The sequence below is a fragment of the Dicentrarchus labrax genome, unplaced genomic scaffold (genome assembly GCF_905237075.1).
Source record: "Dicentrarchus labrax unplaced genomic scaffold, dlabrax2021, whole genome shotgun sequence".
NCBI classification, from domain to species: domain Eukaryota; kingdom Metazoa; phylum Chordata; class Actinopteri; family Moronidae; genus Dicentrarchus; species Dicentrarchus labrax.
This window is the reverse complement of record NW_026136712.1, coordinates 20,609,368-20,629,591: the sequence shown is the minus strand read 5'-3', so window position 1 is coordinate 20,629,591 and position 20,224 is coordinate 20,609,368. Positions and strand designations below refer to the sequence as shown.

Below are 20,224 nucleotides of genomic sequence, written 5' to 3'. Positions count from 1 at the left end.
TACTTGTTGAATCTGAAAGACAGATTTTTCAACTTTGTCCTGTGCTGCAAAAGAAATGTGTTTGGTTTTGATCAGAATCAAAAATACTTTATCGATCCTGATGGATACAGTTGCTCAATTGCTAAACAAAGAGTTATAAGAAAATATGTGCATTATACTGGAGTATATAACAATAATATAGACAATAAGACATGTAACAGTTTGAAAAAATAGAATCTACAGTATAACTGCAGTATTAATGACGAATATTGCACGCAAGGGCCAGTTTAATGACCTCCTTTGGCGCTCTGTGGTGCATCTCAGAGCAATGAGTCTACTCCAGATAATAACCAAATGCTGGGTGATACATCCCATCGTGTATATGTCTGTATTTGGGCCATGTGGTGTATCTAACCTGCTCCAGAATGGTGGTGCTCTGCTTGTTGACAGCTTCCTCCTCCTCAGCTTGGGGCACCGATAGCTCCACCGCCGCCTCTCTCTTCTCCCCCTCATTCATATCAAACAACTCTCGGATGGTTTGCTGAGGAACAAAAGTTGGAAAATGAGACACATTCAGTGCAGGAAAACTAAAATAAAGAGGCACTTGAACTTGCTTAATGTCCTTCCATTATCACCACAATACGCTCAAAAAGAGCAGTTATGCTAATGATGTCATTAATTCAATGCATTAATTGGAAAACGTAATGTCGGCATACTTCAGATAGCACAGGTGGCATTACTTCAAAAGTAGATCTGAACAAATTTAATTAAAAAGAGGCGAAGAGGGATGTCTGTGTTGCTGCAATGAAAAAAAAAGATGTTTTTATGTGCAACCGGTGACTGCAGTCAATGAGACATCTCAGTCATCAAAGCACACGCCTACAACATGTTTGTGTTTGGATAAATGATTCATCATCATATGATTAAACAGTCAGAACGAGTGTCAGTTGCGTGAGGGCAGCCGTAAAAACTTGATTAGAAAGAAGAGAGAAAGACTGGAGACAAATTAACATACTTTATCTAATCTTTAACGTTTATATGATGGTAATAAAATAGCTGTAATCTGGTGTCGCGTATGAATTTATATAATTTATGGGAACCCACCAATGTTATTTCCATAACATGGAGTAGAAGGATAAATAAAGACTATTGTTGGTAGAATATATATAAATTAGGCTGCTACCTGTTTGAAGAAGGCGGTGGTAAAGTTTCCTCCTTCAATAGCCATATCTCCCAGCATCCTCTTCTGATTAGCTTTCTTTAAAATATTCTCCTCCACTGTGCGCTCGCTGATCAACCTGAAGAAGAGGAACATTAAAAAAAAACCATTAATGTTGTTGAAATCACATTTCTTTGAATGAACTAAACACCTTGGCTCTAAAATAACACCGATATCTCATTCCCACATTCCTTGTTTTTCCATCATCACCCCCCCCCCATCTAAAGTCTTTAATCCTCACCTGCTATTTTGCTATTTGTGTTATCTATCTATGGTGAGGACACAATCAGAACATTTTCCACAGACATTTAGACTTTTATATAGTTGATATTGGCTTCTATTTAGGTGTAGCTCAGCTATTGTGCAACTACCACCAGTTGTTATCAGTAACACATGTGCTTTTACTGGAAGGGCATCAACATGTCTGCCATGAGAAAACAGGAATTTTTGGGACTTCCCAGTATGGTTTTCTTGAAATGAGATCTGCTGAAGACTCAGCAGTAAATTGTGGCATCCTGGCACCGCCATGCAAATCATGAGCAGCTCTACATCGAAACATAAAAACGTAGCCTGTAAAACCCCCGTACCTTCTACTGACCAAATAATCTGTCTGGTTAAGATCACCAGATACTTCCTGCTTGTTTATGGTCAAAATGAAAGTGCAACTGCAGCCTCAAACAGACCATACTGCATGTGAAGAAGAAGAATTTTAAACAGATCTTTTATACTCTTTCCTGTTTTAAGTCAAGGTAAAGTCAAGTCAAGTAATTTAACTGCTTTTCTTGACCCGGGGGGGGGTCCCTAGCTGCTGTTTATACAGAAACTACATAAATAGCACTGGTTTCTATTTTATGTAGACTTGTAGCTCTTGTAAATAGGCTTTTTACCTGTAGATGTGGACGTCTCTGGTCTGGCCGATTCTGTGGCAACGGTCCTGCGCCTGGGCGTCCATGGTGGGGTTCCAGTCGCTGTCGTAGAATACTACTGTATCGGCCCCAGTCAGGTTCACCCCTACACCCCCGCTGCGAGTTGATAAAATGAAGCAGAAAATACGCCGATCGGCATTGAAACGCTCCATGAGGGCCTGAAGGGGAAGAAAAAAAGATAGAGAATAAGGATTAGAGACAGCGGACTGGCTGCTACGTAACTTTATTTTTCCTTTCTGTATATGCAGGGAAAAGGCAACACTTAAACACTATCAGTACGAACCTGTCTCTGCTCCACGCGGGTGCTGCCGTCCAGACGGAGGTAGATGTGTCCGTGGTAGTTGAGGAACTGCTCCAGCACATCTAACATACGCGTCATCTGAGTGAAGATCAACACTCTGTGGCCTCCTGTCTTCAGCTTTCGCAGCAATGTGTGGAGAGTCTGCAGCTTACCTGCACACAGGGGGACACACAATAAAAAATATTAACTATTTAGGAGAACAAACAGAATCACCAGTAGTAGTAGAGAATAATAAACTCAATAAAACCAGTTAAAGTTTATATTATTGTGGATTCTGCTAAAGAATATCAACGGTATCTTTTGGTTCTTTGTATCAACAAGACACCTTACCACAGTCATACTGTATGAGCCTCAGGTCTGGAAACTGGGTCCTCATGTTACACTGGATACGATGGAGACTGCGAGTTAATGGAGCGACTTGAGTTGACAGCATGGAGGAGAAGGCTGCTTGCTTGTGGCTCAGCGAGGGAGGAGGATGGCAGCAGTGCATGGAGATTGGAGGAGCCTCCACTGGGGGAATCGCAAATGTAAACCTAAAATGGGCACAACAAATAACAGTTAAATCTTTCCTCTTAGTTAAAGCTTCCCAGAAAAGAAAACAATCAGCTGATCTACCTGTCTACAACTTCACGGAGCAGCTCCAGCCTGTCCTCAACGCTGTGGATGGCCTCTCTCACGGCGCGGCTCTGAAACCAGTAGTCGTATTTGTTTTGCCACTGTGCGTACAGACAGCTGCTTTGGCCCGAGCGGCTCCACTCCCCCTGAGAGCTCAGGGCGGCCGGAGAGGGACGGGGACCAGGGAGAAAAGTCAGGAAGTCCAAAACCTCCCGGCCATACATGGGCTTTGCCCCACAGTGGCTCTCGTTGACTCGAATGATGAAGTCCAGTCGGCTGTCACGCTGCTGTTTGTGGCTATCTGCCAGCCACGACTGTTGAGTGAGAGGGTAAACATTAGCAGGGTAAAGAGCTGGAGCACAGGATGCTAAAACAGCACAGCGCTTTTTGTATCTTATATCTGATTCTGTGCTGCTCAAATGTAGGATGAGATAATTTAATTTAACAACTCAGTGATCGGTGTCACGAGGTGCAACTTGCTTATAGAGGTGGGCGATATATATCGTTTGGAAATAATTTTCTTTTTTTTTTTTAGAAAGTGAAAAATTTTCATTACTCGGTATTTAAATTACTCCAAAAAATAACGCCCAACCCCATCCATAAATCAGCCCACATCAACAACTTACCACATTTAGAAGCGAGGAGAGCGAGAAAGGAAGGTCCGGACTTCAATTTTGAGGCACTTTTCTGGGTGGAGGGTAGGAGACTTTTTTTAGGGGCTCTTCAAGTTCTGTTCACTTTTAAACTGGGCCTCGGAAACGTTTGGTGGACCAAGTCCAGCTCAGACAATTTAATCAATTTTAAAGGTGGCGACTGGTTATGCCAAAATCCCAAAAAATATTATTTTTGCCATATCGACCCCTACTTGCTTACCACATAGAAAGGAGAGGGAGGGGGGGGAGGAGGCCTTTTTTGGGGGGGGGGGGGGGTTTCTTCCCCCTGCGCGGCCGCTTTTTTGGGGTTTTTTTTTTTTTCGGTTGCGCGCTGCTGCTGTCACGCGGTGCTGCTGGAGACTTGGACGCAGAGGACGAGGAGGCCACCTGACCTGGAGCTGAGGGAAGGATAGAGGAGAAAGCAGAGCAAAGGCAAACGTGAAACAAAAACAAACATAAAAATGTGTTTTGCTTATTGTTGCTTCTCTTGGATGTTTGAAATTAACCGTGCAGAATCATAAACGGGCCGAGTTTGACACCAAAACGCTGTTTTATGAGCAGGATTTTGTAACATCACAACTAATTTGGAAGCAAATTGTGGTTGAATATGTGAATTTGAAGTGTACAGACACTGAGAACGGACTTCACAGTGAAGTAGTACAAGTGAAGTCGTATCCAGCAGTTTAAAACAATGCATGCATATTCATACAATGTGTTTACATGCACAACATTACTCAGAGAAAGAAGGTAATGTGGGTAGTCGAAGAACACGTTTAGTCCACATATGCATGCAGCAGGTCAGTAATCAGATTTCTCTCCTATCCCGGACCTCATGTTGTAACCATTGCTTACTTAAAGTATTTCTGATTTACTTATTTAAACTGAATTAGTGGAAGAAGACGCTGAAGTGGTCCTGATTTTATTTTGAAGTGAAGTGAAGCACAAATGTTCAGCAGTGAAGACTGACTTATGTAGACTCAGAGACTACTTTTCAGTTTCAGTCTGGCTTTCAATGGAGTCATTATAAAAGGACTCATCGCTCTATGTAATTATCTCTCCTCCGATTATCCTTCCCGTTGTTACTTTTCTTGTCTGCGGTCTTTTGTCATGCTCATGTGAACATATAAAAAGCCGATTAGAAACCCAGTTAACCTGGATACCATTTCTCCAGAAGGGTCATTTTAACTTTTGTGTGGAAAAACCATATCAGACACGTTTGTATTTTTATGTCTTAAAACATAAATCTACTAAACTGGCTTCCAGATACTTTCCTGTGCCTGTCTAAACCAGTGGTTCTCAACCTTTTTTCGGTGTCAAGTACACCCCAAATTGATACACATCAGGCAGCGGACCCATATTTAGTGAGATGTAGTCTCAGGGACCCCCATCTGTCTGATATTTAGTCCACAACCGTCTATACTGTGGATTAGAGTGTGGGCTAACTTTTACTAAATTAAATAACAGTGAAATTAAAATATTTCCCATGTTTCTGGGGACCCCCTGAAACCCCCTCAAGGACCCCTGGGGCCCCCCCAAACCACAGGTTGAGAACCTCTGGTCTAAACTTTCATGCATGTTTCATATTACATGACACACTGCACACATCTGGTACCCAGATTAAGCAGATTAAAAAAAAAAAAAATGGGAGTGGGAAAGAAAAAATAAATACTAAAGATTAGTTGCGATAACAATCTGACCCAGTTCTGCTCGCCATACAGCGTTATGAATTATAGCTCAGAGTGATTAATAGCTCAAGCTCGTCCTCTCACCTGGCTGCTCTGTGCTTGATGGAGGAGGCTGCACTACTTTGAGGACAGGGCGAGGGGGGTGGGGCTGGTTCGGGGTTGAGCTAGGGTTTCCGGGAGGAGCTATGGTGTAGTGGGCAGTAGCGGGGCCAGGCGTGCGCTGGGCAATTTGCAGTGGAGCAGTGTTTCTGACAGGGGTTGTGTTGGCGTGAGGGTGCGGGGAAGGGGATGCCTGAGGAGCAACACGAGGGGAAGGGGCCACTGCCAGTGTGGGCACAGGCCCGCCCTCCTTGCCTGCTGTCTGACGCACAACGATCTTCACGACGCCAGGACTGCTCACCATAGAGGGGGTCACTGAGGAGACATAACATATGAGCTGTTAAAAACAAGGCTAACAGATAACACTGACAATTTTAAACATGATTTAATTGATTTTTAGGTAATCAGAGGATAATTCCAGTAGGTTTTCTTGACAGCACTTGCTCATAAAACAGTCATATAAATATATAAAAGGTTCATTTATGGGAGACTTTATGACAGTTTTGTTTGATATTACAGAAAATTAATCTTTTAGAAAGTGAAAGCATTCGTTACACATACAATATGGCTGTACATGTATTTATCAACCAGACAACAACAATGATCCTTAATAGGCTGTCTATGTAGATAAGATTCCCACTGGGCTTCTCTGAGAATTCCACTCACAGAAAAGTCTGTTCTGCTTTGCATCCGGTAAACCTGCTTTGAATACTGCACTGCTCAGCTTATACTGCCAACAGTCAAGTCTCAAACAAAATACGGACGCTGGTGATCTGAGTAAGGGGCTAAAATACAATACAATATAATTTAAACAACAACATGGATTATTTCCACTATATTGGGTCATTTTAAATCAATATCCTGGTGTCTGACTGGAAAAATAGTCTCTAAATTTCCAGGTATTCTAGTACATGAGGAAAACCCTGATAATGCCCAAAGAAAATACTTTAAGATTAAGCTTTATGAATTTTGAGAGAGATTAAGATGAAAAAGAACAGATAAATAGCTTTGTTTGTTTATTATCTTTGTCTGTTGAGGGGCAGAACATGAGTGAGTAAGAGGAAGAAGAGTTGAAACCTTGCGAGGAGGCATTGTGAGGCAAACGATTCGCAGGGAGGGCAGTGGAGGTGCTTGCAGGATGAGTGTTAGCTGCGCTCTGGACAGCCACCTGGGCAGGCTGGCTGATGAGGTGGTGCTGCACTCCGCTGGACACCAGGTGCATTACATTACCTGCAGCGAGTCAGACAGGTAATCAGCAACTTCTCCCTCAAGTCCACAGTCACACATCATACCCAATCATCTGCAATCACTTCAATAAATCCTTCAGATTTATATATGATACATAAAATGTATTGCTGTACAATTACGTTGTATATCTTGAAGAAGCAGCAACTTTTGTGTTAAAAAAAAAATATTTCACACTGTAGTCCAGCTTTAATAATGTATAACTAACTACTTTAGTGCCAAAACCCAAACCCTATAATCTGTAACTACATGTTTAATTCTTATCCAGTGATGGTCTGTTAAAAGTTGGGCAGTAATTGCATTATGATTCACCTGATAGACGACGCTGCAATCTTATTGAAGGTTTAAAAAGGTATTTTGTTTAAAGCTTTAACATAAATACAGAATTATTGATACAGAAAATATACAAACTAATTAAAATGGTCTAACCATTAAATCTTGTAGATGCATAGCTAATTTTAAACGCTAACCTTGAACTGGGCGTGCAGGACCTGCTGGGACTTGGTGGATCTGGGCTCCAGACAGAGTGAGCTTGTTGCCCTGAAGCTGGAAGGTGACGGGTTTACTGCCCTGACATGAGGACACGGGTCGCCCTGCCAGGGAGGCCAGCTGGGCTATGCTCACTACCTCACCAGCTTAGGAAGAAAACAGAAAGAAGGAGCAATATTAGAACAATGACCTGTGTGTGTGTTTGTTTAAAAAGGGTGTGTTGATTCACTAGCTGCTGAACTTACTATAAAGCTGACAGCTATCATTCAGGGTGGAGTTTAAAGGAGATAACGTTAGTAAGCGTTATCCGTTTTGAGGATCAAACAGGCTAAAAAACACTGAACATTAATCAGTTTCTACTTACAAGGCAACCGAGCCTGCATATCTGGACTGAGCAGAACCCTCTGGGGCATGATGTTGCCAGCGTTTGGACTCGGGTGAGTTGGGATGCTGGCTGTGCAGGAGGCAGTGGGAGGCCGTACGGTCAGCACCGGCTTTGGAGCGTTGGATCTCACTGCAGTTTGAGCAGTGAGATGCATGGACGGGCGAGGAGGTGGCGTGGTTGCCACTGAACACACCACTACAGTGAAAAGGAGAAATAAGCAAAAGTTAAAATAAAAAGGATCTGCAAGCACCGCCGTTTTCTGAAATCATCGTTCAAACTTTTTGCTTCACGTGCCTTGTTGGACTACAGGAGCAGGTGCAGGAGTCGAGGTGACTTCAGTGACTGCAGGAGGTTTGGGGGTCTGTGCTGCAGGGGGAACGGAGCAGGTGGGTTTGTTCATCAGTAGGACCGGTCGGTTATCACCTTTAGGTGGTGGCTGGAACATCCTAAAACAAAAAGACAAACAAAAGATTAAACCTTGTAATAATAGATTTGTTTAATACAAATTTTACACATCACCTGGTTTTGTTAGCCACTGACTATGCATTAATGTCCACCTATGTCTCCAACTTGTTCTCATACGGCTCTTTACTTTTAATATCTGAGAAAGAGGTTTAACTCCTTCCCATTGAAAAAGAGGGCTGGTAGTCCTTCGATATGTTTAGTTTCAGTATTGATATCAAAACTGATGCTTTTATACTTTACTTTGCTTAGAAAAAAACATGTTTTTCTACAAAGTTCTTACTTTTTTCTGCAAATAAACAAAAGCAAGGCTTCTGAAAATACATCAGATTGGCCACTTTTAATTCATTTATGGGCAGAGCTGGAGCAAAACAACAACTTAACATTTACACACTTACATTTAAAAAGATGGTGGGCTGTCCACTAATTTCTATGCATCTTCAATACTTTCATACTGTTCATTCTTAAGTGTTTTATTGCTCAGATAAAGCTCAGATCACAGTCTACATTTCTTTGAGTAAAGTTAGGGAACTGATGTCATTTTAGTTGGAAAAAAAACAAATAATATCAATGCTGGTCAGCTTTTCTTGCCCGACACAGTGAGCTTTTAATCGAGCTGATGGCGGTCTGAACACACTGAGAAGTGACCTTTGGCGAAGCACTTAACCCGAGTTGCTCCCACAGTACACTAACACAGCAGTTACCATGGCGTATAGATGCAGGCTCAGCTGTACTGTTCTGAGGGGTTTTCCTGCATAACTTGTGGTTATAAAAGTATTTTAAGTATTAGTGGGTGTACTGTGTACCTGTTGACCTTCATGCGGACTGGTTTGGGCCTCGGAGGGGGTTCAGGGGACTCCACAATCTCCTGGATCAGTTGGCGGCTGACCTTGTAGCGCTGCAGGAATACATCTGCCTGGTACCGGGACACACGGCTTTCCAAACCAACAAGGTCAAACATAGAAAGGTCGCAGCGCTGAGGACGGAGAAACATACAGGTATTTTAGGGTTTCGTCCATCAGAATTCACAATACTGTAACGTGACTGACCAAATTAAAGCTTTTTTTTTTTTTTGTGTTTCTTTAATGCTAACCTTCAAAGGAGAGACCTCCAGGGCGTCCTGCACCAGGGAGGCTGTATGGAAAACAATGGGCTGCGTGATGAAGGGAGACTGGATGGGTCGAGGGTCAAACAGGTTGGGGTGGTTGCACACTTTGCGGAGCTGCATTAGGATGTTAATCACAGACATGAAGTGACCACTGGCCAGTGTTTCCCGGGTCCTGTCGACCAGAAACAAAAAAGGTGATGAATGGAGAGACCACACAATACATAGTAGTGATCATATAGAAGGAAAGGTGATTAGTTTTTAAATTTTACTCAAAAAAAAGGTATGATTTTGCTGTATTTCTTGCCGTCAGATTTTGGACATTTGTACTTGGCTTTATTTGATAACTACACTCAGTTGTCAGTTTATTAGATACATCTAGCTAAAACTAAGTAACAACAGTCAGCAATAAATCCAATATTTATGATTTAAAAAAGGTTTTAATTCCACTGCATGTATAATTTGAAGGATATATTTTTTTTGGTGCTGTTTAACTGAGAAATACTTCTGAGGACGTGCACACCCAACATTTCACGGCAGCGGCTGTTAAATGCAAATATATCTTTGGTCTTATACTGACAGGTGTTTACAGACTTGTTGAAGCAACACCTCTCTAGAACTGTTTAAACAAAAACTGAACCTTCATAACCTTCATACACATAAGACTTATTGTAGGACTGCTGTATTGGACTGCATTCGTTTTAACTAGATGTTCCTAATAAACTGACATGTCAGAACAAAATAACAGTAATTACAAATGTCCTTTTTACAAAAATGTGGAACTCTTAGTGAGGCATTTGTAGTGCAGTAACTCACGAGGCCTGGGCCATGAAGTCATCGTAGAGAAACCGTTGTCTCTTGGAGAGGCGACAGCGCACCACATGCTCGTATTTCTTGGGCATCTGCTTCTCCACATCAATCTTGATCCTCCGGAGCAGGAATGGTCTCAGAACCTTGTGGAGCCTTTTGACCAGGCCTTCGTTGTACTCCTGACTGCCCTCGATCATTCCCGTCAGCGGGTTGGAGAACCATTCTTTGAACTCGCGGTGGGACTGGAATACGTGGGGCATGAGGAAGTGCATCAGAGACCACAGCTCCATCAGGCTGTTCTGGAGAGGGGTTCCCGTCAGCAGCAGTCGCCGGTGGCTGTAATTGGGAGAGGTCGGAGTTTACGTAATGTGCCGCAATTTAGGTAATTTAGGATTATAGATGACGAGGGAGAAGAAGTAGAGTTCAGATAAACAGGCAATCTCAGTCAAATTGATTCAAAGCTGCTGCTTAAGACTCATTAAATCTACACTGATTGATTTTCTGGACACTTGGGCACAACAAGCTGTATAAACAACACTGACATGTCTTCACCTTATAAAGCTTATGTGGCAAAGGGTTAGCAAACAGCTGATACAGAGCAGCAGCCTCTCCTTCTACTCCTGAAGGAAATATCTGTCTCTTTAGGAGCTAAACTCTCCACTTTGATACCAGCTAGTTGCTAACTCTCTCTGCCTGCTGTTTGGTGCTAAGCAGGGAGAGTACAATACTGAAAATTACTGCCTGCTGCTGCTGCTGCTGCTGAAAGCTGTGGGACTGCAACTAAACAGTAAAGTTATAGACCGGAGAAAAACAAAACAATGAGCTGAAAGAAAGCAGCAACCTCTGTGACTGGCAAACAAAGCCAACACAGAAGTATAATGATGATAGCAACTTTGATGTGACACACAATAATTGATAGTTGAATAATTTCCCACAGCACTTTGTGTATTTCTGTTTGTTATTTACAAATAAGTTCTTATCTATACACAGGACTACAATATCCTATTATTTTCATTTGTTTTGCATCAGGACTCATCAATAACTGCCCACATACACTGAAGTGCTCTCGCATTCTCCAGCCACCCTTGTATGCCTGCAGAAAATCCTTCACTAAAAGCTTGTATGCAATAAAACTGTGTGTGCAGAAGCCACTCTTTGAAGCTCTGTGTAACAGTGAGACATTACCACCAGCTGGAACAGGCCACCAGCCAAATGACGGGAAGTTATTCTAATTACAGCCAGTTTGATAGCAAAAAAAACAACATTTCAAATTGGAAGATTAGCTGGTTAAACCTTCACATCCACACACACCACTGTCGCCTGTTGATAAACTTATGTGGTCTGGTGTATTTTGGGAATGCATTCAAAGTCAAACTGGCTAATACTCAATGACGGCTCGTCTTCTACAGTTGAATGCACTCTGACTTTTTGTGACAAGCAACTGCTTACCCATGAGAGAGAAAGGAATCCTTGAATGTGTTTGGAAACACGACAGAGACAGGAGACTTTCTAGTTTGTATTAAAACGACTTCTTACTTATGACACCTATTCAGATTTTCCGCCTTCAGGCCTCATTTCCTAAAAGAACGCTGGAGCTATGATCGTCTCAGTCTAGTAGGTTATTAGATCATACAGAAATGGACACATGGGTGTCTGCCAGACTAACCAGGGCAAAGAAAATAAACATTATCTGATCTGGAAATTACATGAATATTTGTGCCAAAAGCAGTTTCTTCACATAAAAAAAGTGCTTCAGTCTTCTTTCTTGCTTCAATCACAGCAAACCATTTTGTGTTTGACAAAACCTGTCTGTTACGAAAACAAAAGTGAAACGTTGCTCCCATGCTGTGTGGATTACTTCAACATACACACAGGAGCTGCCGGGGATCAAACCAGCAACCATACCAACTCGCACTACCACCTGAGCTACTGCCACGTGAGGTTGAGACTGAAATCTTTGTTAAAATGGATCTCTTTCAGCCTTTTTTAAACAAATTTAATGAGTTACAGCATCTTTTAAAACCACACATATTAAAACCTCCTAAGAGACTGTTTGGATTGTAAGAATGTTTACTTGTCTCTGGAAAAGTAAAATCTTTATTCCAGCATGTGTCAGCATTTCTTTTAAGTGGCGGGACAAAGTACAAAGCAAAATATGTATGCTACAATGGTTTTTGGACAGCTCATTCATGTCTGCAGAGGGTGCATGTGGTGAAGCACGTTAAGCACGTTAAGCAACAACCCTTGGACACAAGACAGGGACTCATTATTCCTGGCTGGTCCAACGGGGTGTGCATATATAATGTTCAAAGAGCAGATGTGTCATGTGTCCACGTTTGTAGATCCACAGATGTTTCTGTTAAGAACGGCAGTAAAAATAGTGCCAACTTTCTGGTGGTGCGTTTTGATTTTGGAGGTTTGATGAAACGGTACCACATTAAAGAACCAGTGCGAAGGATTCAGTGGCATCTAGGGTGAAGGAGCAGATTAAAGGCCGCCCTATCTAGAGCCAGTGTGTGGTTTGTACTCTCAAGATGACGGCCTTCATGGAAGAGGACTCGTTCTTTTTACAGATAACAGCTCATTCTACGGTGACGAAAACACAACATTTACAAAAAAATAATTAAAACAGACCTATGACTATCATATTCCATAAATGTTACACACTGGACCCTTAATTACACATTTAGAGCCCTATAGTTTGTACATTTCTCCTTCTGAGAATACAAAAACACCCAGGCTCGACTGACCTGTTGAAGTTCAGGAGGCTCTGCCAGCGCTGGGACTTGAAGTTCTTGATGTTTTGCGCCTCATCTAGGATCAGGTACCGCCAAGACTTGCGTCGGAAGGCCTGGTGATCCTGCAGCACCAACTTGTACGAAGTGATGCACACGTGGAAAGCATTCGGCTTTGTCCAGCCCTAAGAAAACCAAAACAATAGGAAATCAATAAGTGTTTTTATATCCATCACAGACACTTGGAGGACTGGAAATAAAAGGCTGCATCAGGGTTGTTATTAGGTACTTTGGGAACATAAAGCAGGAAAACCACAATTTCACACAATACTGCCAATTGTAGAAACACCTTGAAAGCATAATATATGAAATCCCACCCGTGCTAAATATAATAAAAAGGTTTTCCATTCCAAACGAATTAACTAATTACCTGTCTCTTCAGCTTTCTCTCCTTTTGGCTGCCAAAGTAGGTGAGGATTTTAAACCCGGGACACCAGCGTTTCAGCTCCATCTCCCAGTTCAACATCACACTGGTGGGGACGATGATAAGGTGAGGGCCCCAGTTACCTAAAAACAACGGGTCACATGACAAAATATCAGCAGTTGAAGATGAAAGAAAGAACATGTGAGTTAAATTACTGTATAAAAACATGAGTAGCACTCCAAAGAAGACTTTTATACCCTTTTCACAGGCGAGGTGAGCGAGCAGAGCGATGGTCTGGATGGTCTTTCCCAGACCCATCTCATCAGCCAGAATGCCATTTAGCTTTTTCTCGTACATGGTGACCAGCCAGTCGAGTCCAATGTGCTGGTATTCTCGTAATGTGCCATGAAGCAGGAATGGGATGGGGGTCTTGACCTTTTTATTGGAAGAAAAAGATGAGAAAATTATGGTTCAGAACTGAGTATGACTAGATTTTTGCACTTCAACCCACAAAAAGTATCCTTTATCCTATTTCCTAAACTATTCTGGAGGGTCTCCTCTTAAAAGAAGAGCTCTAAAATGATCTTTTGTCAGTAAAAAAACTCAAAAGACATTTGAGGTTAGAACAAAAACATTATTCTAAATATTAAAGACTGACCTTTGTAGTAGCCAGAGTGTAACCTTTAGGCTGCAGGCTCTCTGCAGTAGCAGCAATGTGGCTGATCTCTTTCTTCGGCCGTGAGCTAGAGGATGGCGGGCTGTTGTCTCCCTCCTTCAGCAAGAGCTCCATCCCTTCCTCTCCACAGTCATCATCCCCATCTTCTTCCCCGCTCTCCTCTTCGTCTTTCTCACTGTCGTCCTCTTCCCCACTGTCCCCTGGTGAAGCTGAGAAAAGCACATTTGAAAACAAGAAATAACTTAATAATAAATTCATGAAGCGTGTAACAATCACAATCTTTAAAAAGCAGGGAGGAAATATTTCCCCTTCCGAAAAGATGTTACACCTTTAGATAAACAGTTTAGAAGAGATTATTTAGATTTCCTGTAAGTTTGTTAATACCTGAGGAGGAAGTGTTGCTTTCAGCATCGCTCTCATCTTCTTCAGTCTCCTCCTCCTCGTCCCCAGACACCTCAGAATCAGAGCTCACTTTAGAGCCAGATGCAGAAGGAGCCTCAAAGTCTGAAGCATATGCTCCTTTGTACTTCTCCAGCAGCTCCTCAACACTCATATCGCCTACAAGGAGAACAGAGAAGATGTCAGGGTAGATGTTTACTGTTTTTAAAACAGGACGCTGCTTAAAATTAATGAAATGTGTATTGGCATGCAGCTAAGTGGCACACACACAATACACGGCTATATTAAAATCAGAAAAGCAGCAATCAGCATTAAAAAAAAAGCACTAAAAAAGGATCAGTTATTCTACATACACCAAACTTGCGTCTTACAGTGCATGCATTTCCCCAATATTGAACTGTGCTTCAGGGATATGGGGCTTAAAATAATCTAGAAAATGCAGCTGACTCTATAAATAATAGAGCTGTGGGGGTTAATGGATTAGCTCTCATTCTAGCAATACAGGAAGACACAGGCTGGGTAAAAGGGTACAACAAAAATGTGAAATGATCCAACTGCAGATGGTCTCACCAAAATGGCTGAGGATATAATAGATAAACACAGGCATATATTGCATATATAGAGAATTAAATTGTGTCAGCTTTACTAAAAAAAGTAAGATTTTACTGATGTTTGAAGAAAAATAGTTTGAAAATATATCGTCTCAGCCAAAATTTAAAGGACATATATTCATATCAAACATGAGCTTGGCCTTGAATCATACGTTATTATGTTGTTTATGTAGACACCAAAAGATCTTTAGTTGCACAGTTGAGCTGGTATTCATCCTCTGCCCATTGAGGTTGGAAGATTCAAAGATATTCGTGAGGAAACCAGATTTTTTTCCACATGGATTGGGGTCGCCTAAAGCCCTGGAATAGTCTGGTGTTCAGATCAGGCCTGCAAACTCCAACGGGATGAAAAAGGGTGACAGTTCTGAGAATAAACGCACGGCTTTCAGTGTGTCCCTACTGCTGCTGGGCCAAACAAAGCTTTAAGTAGTAGCAGTTTTTAATCCCTGTACCTGTAAAAGTACATACCTTCCTGCTGGTATTTGATGGTAAGACGTGAGTTTTCTAAACAAAAACACATTTGAGTATAAAAAGCAGCACACTAGCTAACTTTAGCCACAGTTTGTGCCTCTCACACATAGCTGCTGGTAGCGTTAGCATTAGTGAGACTCCAAGTAAGTCTAACCCCTCTGTAAACACAACACACCTATGAAGCCTAATGTACTGACACTAGCTTAACTACCCACACAGTAACTCTCTGAAAGGGACATAAACGTGTTTCTAGAGACCATCAAAGCTCAGATCTTTCCAGCAGAGACAGAGTCTGACAGTAGCTTCTCATGGCTGGTTAGCTCTGACTACCAGATCTACCCTTTGTTTGCTGACCCTCTGCATTACAAACTATGCAACCACAAGGCCTCCTACAGTCCCTCACTCTTCTGTAATATGCTGAGACCGAAATAGGGCTGCACAATTAATACAATATTAACCGCGATCATGATTTTGGCTTCCCACAATTAAATGAACGTAAATCGTCTAACATCTTGACGTTTAAAGCGTGTGCTCGGCTCATTGAAAACTCTGCAGCATATCAAATCAAGCGCTCCCTGAACTAACAGCCAGCCACCACAGGTGATGTTGTGGTTTCCCTTTTTGGCCAGCTGTCATTGTCGCTGCACAGACACCCTGCAGCTGCAGCCTGGATACTTTTATTCACTGAGAAAAAATGCTGTGTTAAGTTACTCACACAGCACATTAACCGACCGCTGCACCTTCACGTTAAAGAAACCTTGTGTAATAATCTGTAATCGTGACATAATCATGATCTCAGTATTGATCTGAATGATAATTTTGGCCATAATCGTGCACCCTAAGACGACTGCATTACCTCTGCATATGAATGTATGAATGACACTTGAGGCAGTTTTTTAAAGTAAACATTTAAGTTGACAGTGAGTGGATTCCTCTTCACAAATAATCAGTAATAACAGAAGCTCTTAAAATACCTTTAAAAAAAGCAGCAACACAAAAAGTGACAGCAGCATGAGCGATTACACTTTACATTTTAAAGTAAAGCGCCTACCTTCTCTGGCTAAGTCATCCAATTCCTCTGCGTGGTCTACATTTCCTTCTACCTTCTCCTGGGCATCTATGGTGTCCTCCTCATCCTCAGCTGAAAACGGGAGAAAGGAGAAAACAAATATAAACACATTTAATTTTAAGTAATTAAAAAAAAATCTGTTTCTACCCATTTTTCCAAGATATGTAGAAGTATTATTCTTTATTCTAAAAGATCTTACCATCCTCTTCATTGGCAGTGAATTCGCCATCTTCCTCCACCGATGAAGAGGTTTCATCAGAGCATTCCTCGTCTGAGCCCGACTCCTATGCAATCCAACGAGTCAGTGATTGATTCAATTCACCCAGTCATGTACTTTCAAATGTAGCAACACATAGTTTATTCATGGTCTATTTTGAGTTGTGATGTTAATTAACATTATTTAAAATAATTATGTGGAAGTGAATCGTATACAATCCTGCATGTGTTAAAAGGAATGGGTGTACAGTATAGTACCATGTTTAATGGACAATGATGATACAGTATAAAAAGGTTTTTACTGTATAACGCAGTGAAACATTCAGACGGTCACGTTTTTACTAAGTTTTTAGGGAGGAATCGTTAACGCAGCACAGTATTATTTGGATTAACCACACAGAAGCAGATTTTTACTGGTCACTAAAATTAAATGAATCAATTTTCCTTTATGGATTTAAGGACTGAAACACCGTTAATAAAAAGAGTCCAAGAGATTGTCAGTATGCTTGATATTTTTGGTTCAATTATTAACTAATTAGTAATTAAACTTGAAACAACCAACCTGCTTTTGTTTGATGTTTTTAGTGTATTTGATGTTCTTTTGCAGAAAACAACAAAGCTGCAATATACAGTTCACTGTTCAGTTTGTTGGGATCCAATGCAACGACATAGTGAGGTAATTTCACTACATATATTAGCAATAATAGTAATATTACAGGAAAGCTTGATGATCATGATAAACCAGGATATTTGTAGCATGGACATATAATCCTTAAACATTTACAAAAGGACAGTTTGAATGATAATTTCAACGTATAAATTAGTTTTCACGCAAATATGTGGCTTATAAAATGGTTTAAACTAAGGAGTTTTAATGTCTGTGTGACATATATCAAATCTGCCAATTTAAGATCCATTCTTTTAAGAACACCTGATCTGATGGTTTAATTCAGATTATTAGCAGTTGTAAGTGTTTCAATGCACGGACAAACGCTGTAGTTATATTTAAGAGTTTGAATAGGAGCTTTTAAACAACAGTACAACTTAAAACTGAGTTCAGCAGTCTACTTTTAGACAACAATCCCAGTTCCATGGGGTTTGTGGAGGTACCTGTGGCAGTTTGAGGGTGCTGAGTAATTGGTCCAGGGGCAGCATGCCCTCCTCCTTCAGCAGTTCAATCTCCCTCCTATGGCTCTCGGCGTCATTGCCCTCCTGTTGCTCCTCCACCTCTATGGTCTCCTCATCATCCTCCTCCTCACAGGGAGGCTCAAAGTCTCTGTCTGCGCAAAGAAAATATAGTTTTGTACGGATGGACTTGTTTCCTGACTACAAACAAATACAAAAAAAAAACCTTTTTGTATCTCAAAGATACACGATGCATCCAGATCAACAGGGTTCATAAAAAAGGCACAACACAAAGACTCAAAAGGACTTTTTAACTTATGAGTTTGGGTTTCATTGACAGAGTCTTGATAACTAAGCAGCCGCTGCACTTTAGCACCACAAAACATTGTCAAATAATAAAATTAAATAGGGACTGGACTACGACCCATATAAATGAACCGATGCCAAGTGTGCCCGTCCTCACTGAGAAAACCTTCCACTGTAGTCACTGTTCACCTCCATGCTTTGATAATGGGCAGCAGACAAGTCTGACAGGTCTGACAAGTCTCAACCGTGAGTGTTGCTGAGCAGTATCAGGTACAGCGTCGAGGAAATGTTTTACTGCACTGACTTTTTATATTAGACTTAATGTCATCTTGGTGAAGACAAGATGTCTGTGAGCTCAGGAAATCAGGTGGGATTTGTGCAGAAATGTGAGAACATGGCTGATTCTCTCAAAAGATGTGATAACCTTGACAATGAAAAGGAAACAGCTTTTTGCTTCCATGAAACATTTTACCTCTGTGCTTATGAAAATGCAGTCATTGGTGTGTAGCTATGACAACGTCCTTTTCTAAACCAATGATTCATCTCTGAAAGCAGTCTCAGTACTATCACATGGGCACAGTGAGCTCCATTTACAGAATAAGTTGCAGGTACTGTTTAAAAAAAATAAACACTTCTTTACCATCCTCATCAACGGGAGGTGGCGGAGATTTTTTGGGAGTCAGAGGGACAGTTTCAGCCGGCCTGGTGGGTGCAAGGGACTTGCTGAGGAGGTCCGAGTATTTCTCTGTCTGGCCAACAATGAAGTCCAGCTGAAGATCCAAAGCCTTCTTCCTCTTCTCCTCCAGTCTAGACTGCTGCTTGTACTGCACCACCTTTAAAAAAAATATGAGACACAGCTACTCTTAACACTGCCTAAATGAAAAAAGATTAGACAAAATGATCCTCCTTTAACTGTTTATAAATCCTGTAACGGTTGATAGTTTCCCTTGTTGAGTCAGTATTTGTTTTTTATTGTCTGAAAAGTAAAGGGCTTTTTATTTCTATCACAAAAAAACAATCAGATACAAACGATCCTGTCAAAATCCACATCTGAACACTGAAGCAGAGTGTTTTGTTTGCTTGGTGTCTGTGAATCATCTGTACCTTCTCAACACTGGTCCAGAAAGCCCGGACTTCCTTTGCAATAGAAGAGGCAACTCTTCTGATCTTGGCGTGTTCATCTCTCTTGGCTTTTTCTTCTTTTTGCCTCAGGTCCTCGTGGTGTCGCATCACCATTCGTACCACCTAATAACACATCAACAGAACACATCTAGAACACATATACGGTATGCATCATGAGAAATACAATACAATACAATACAAATGTACCTAATCTTTTAAACAAGCTAGTTAAATTATTCACAATTACACATTTCTAGGTGTAAAATCCCTCTCTGATAACTCACCTTTCTCGCCACTCCTCTCTTCCATCGCCTCTCTTGAGCGAAGTCGCCGGAGAGCCACTGCATCTCCTCACACAAGTAGTCCCAGTGAACTTTAGGTCGTGGCGGTTCTGTCAGGCGGGTGAGACGCTTCATCGACCAGAAGCCCTCTCGCTTCAGCGCCTGGGTTCGATGTTCGATGTCTGCTTCCTACAGGACACAATGACCAAACCGCTCAGTAAATCCTGCCAGCAAACAATGTTTTAGAAACTGTGAGCGAGGGGTGGGAGACAAATCTCTTACGATGGAAACAATGGCTTTCCCCAGTACTGATGCTGCAGCAGGGAAACTGTTTACTACTGGAGATATAACATTAATAACATCACAGCAGAGAACTCCCCTCCTTACCTTCACATTTAACCAGTGAATAGTCTAGACTATTTACCTTAACTGCAACTTATGTTTTCATATTGCACACAAGATAAAGACACAAGCGAATTGTTTTGAACACAGTGAGCCTAAAAATAGTGCCACCCTTTTGTATTTATTGAATCAAGAATCAATTCCAAATCAAATTGTAAGATTTCAAGAATTCCCACTCAGAGTTAGGACTCTGCTGGGTAACTACAGTTGTTATGCAGGTAAATAGTGAGAGTAGCAGCGTCTTCAAAAATACAGTTTTGTTGATTATTGACTGCTACATAGCTCTCAGTTTGCTCTCCAGTGTAATCCGACTGGGCAGAGGTAAATAAAAGTCAAAACACTATCAGGAGTTAAATCAAGGATTACAATAAAGGGAGAGGCTTCAAAATTGCAGGTGTGTGGCTCAAAGTGTTT

The 20,224-nt window shown here is 41.4% G+C and overlaps 1 protein-coding gene across 1 annotated transcript in view; it reads right to left on the bottom strand.

The window, feature by feature from the left end:
• Window positions 1-20,224, bottom strand: part of srcap (Snf2-related CREBBP activator protein) — a 35,473-nt gene that overhangs the window by 7,694 nt on the left and 7,555 nt on the right. Inside the window, exons 5-31 of the mRNA XM_051418698.1 lie at window positions 19,412-19,597; window positions 19,110-19,250; window positions 18,646-18,838; window positions 17,685-17,854; window positions 16,558-16,642; window positions 16,341-16,430; window positions 14,193-14,366; window positions 13,791-14,017; window positions 13,390-13,567; window positions 13,139-13,275; window positions 12,724-12,893; window positions 9,980-10,309; window positions 9,152-9,338; window positions 8,865-9,034; window positions 7,891-8,042; window positions 7,576-7,791; window positions 7,193-7,357; window positions 6,555-6,707; window positions 5,463-5,792; window positions 4,024-4,091; window positions 3,914-3,946; window positions 3,041-3,354; window positions 2,756-2,958; window positions 2,408-2,577; window positions 2,086-2,282; window positions 1,163-1,277; window positions 395-520 (exon numbers count right to left, since the gene is read on the bottom strand). Coding sequence (XP_051274658.1) covers window positions 395-520; window positions 1,163-1,277; window positions 2,086-2,282; window positions 2,408-2,577; window positions 2,756-2,958; window positions 3,041-3,354; window positions 3,914-3,946; window positions 4,024-4,091; window positions 5,463-5,792; window positions 6,555-6,707; window positions 7,193-7,357; window positions 7,576-7,791; window positions 7,891-8,042; window positions 8,865-9,034; window positions 9,152-9,338; window positions 9,980-10,309; window positions 12,724-12,893; window positions 13,139-13,275; window positions 13,390-13,567; window positions 13,791-14,017; window positions 14,193-14,366; window positions 16,341-16,430; window positions 16,558-16,642; window positions 17,685-17,854; window positions 18,646-18,838; window positions 19,110-19,250; window positions 19,412-19,597 — 4,680 coding nt within the window. The remainder of the gene's footprint in view (window positions 1-394; window positions 521-1,162; window positions 1,278-2,085; window positions 2,283-2,407; window positions 2,578-2,755; window positions 2,959-3,040; window positions 3,355-3,913; window positions 3,947-4,023; window positions 4,092-5,462; window positions 5,793-6,554; window positions 6,708-7,192; window positions 7,358-7,575; window positions 7,792-7,890; window positions 8,043-8,864; window positions 9,035-9,151; window positions 9,339-9,979; window positions 10,310-12,723; window positions 12,894-13,138; window positions 13,276-13,389; window positions 13,568-13,790; window positions 14,018-14,192; window positions 14,367-16,340; window positions 16,431-16,557; window positions 16,643-17,684; window positions 17,855-18,645; window positions 18,839-19,109; window positions 19,251-19,411; window positions 19,598-20,224) is intronic.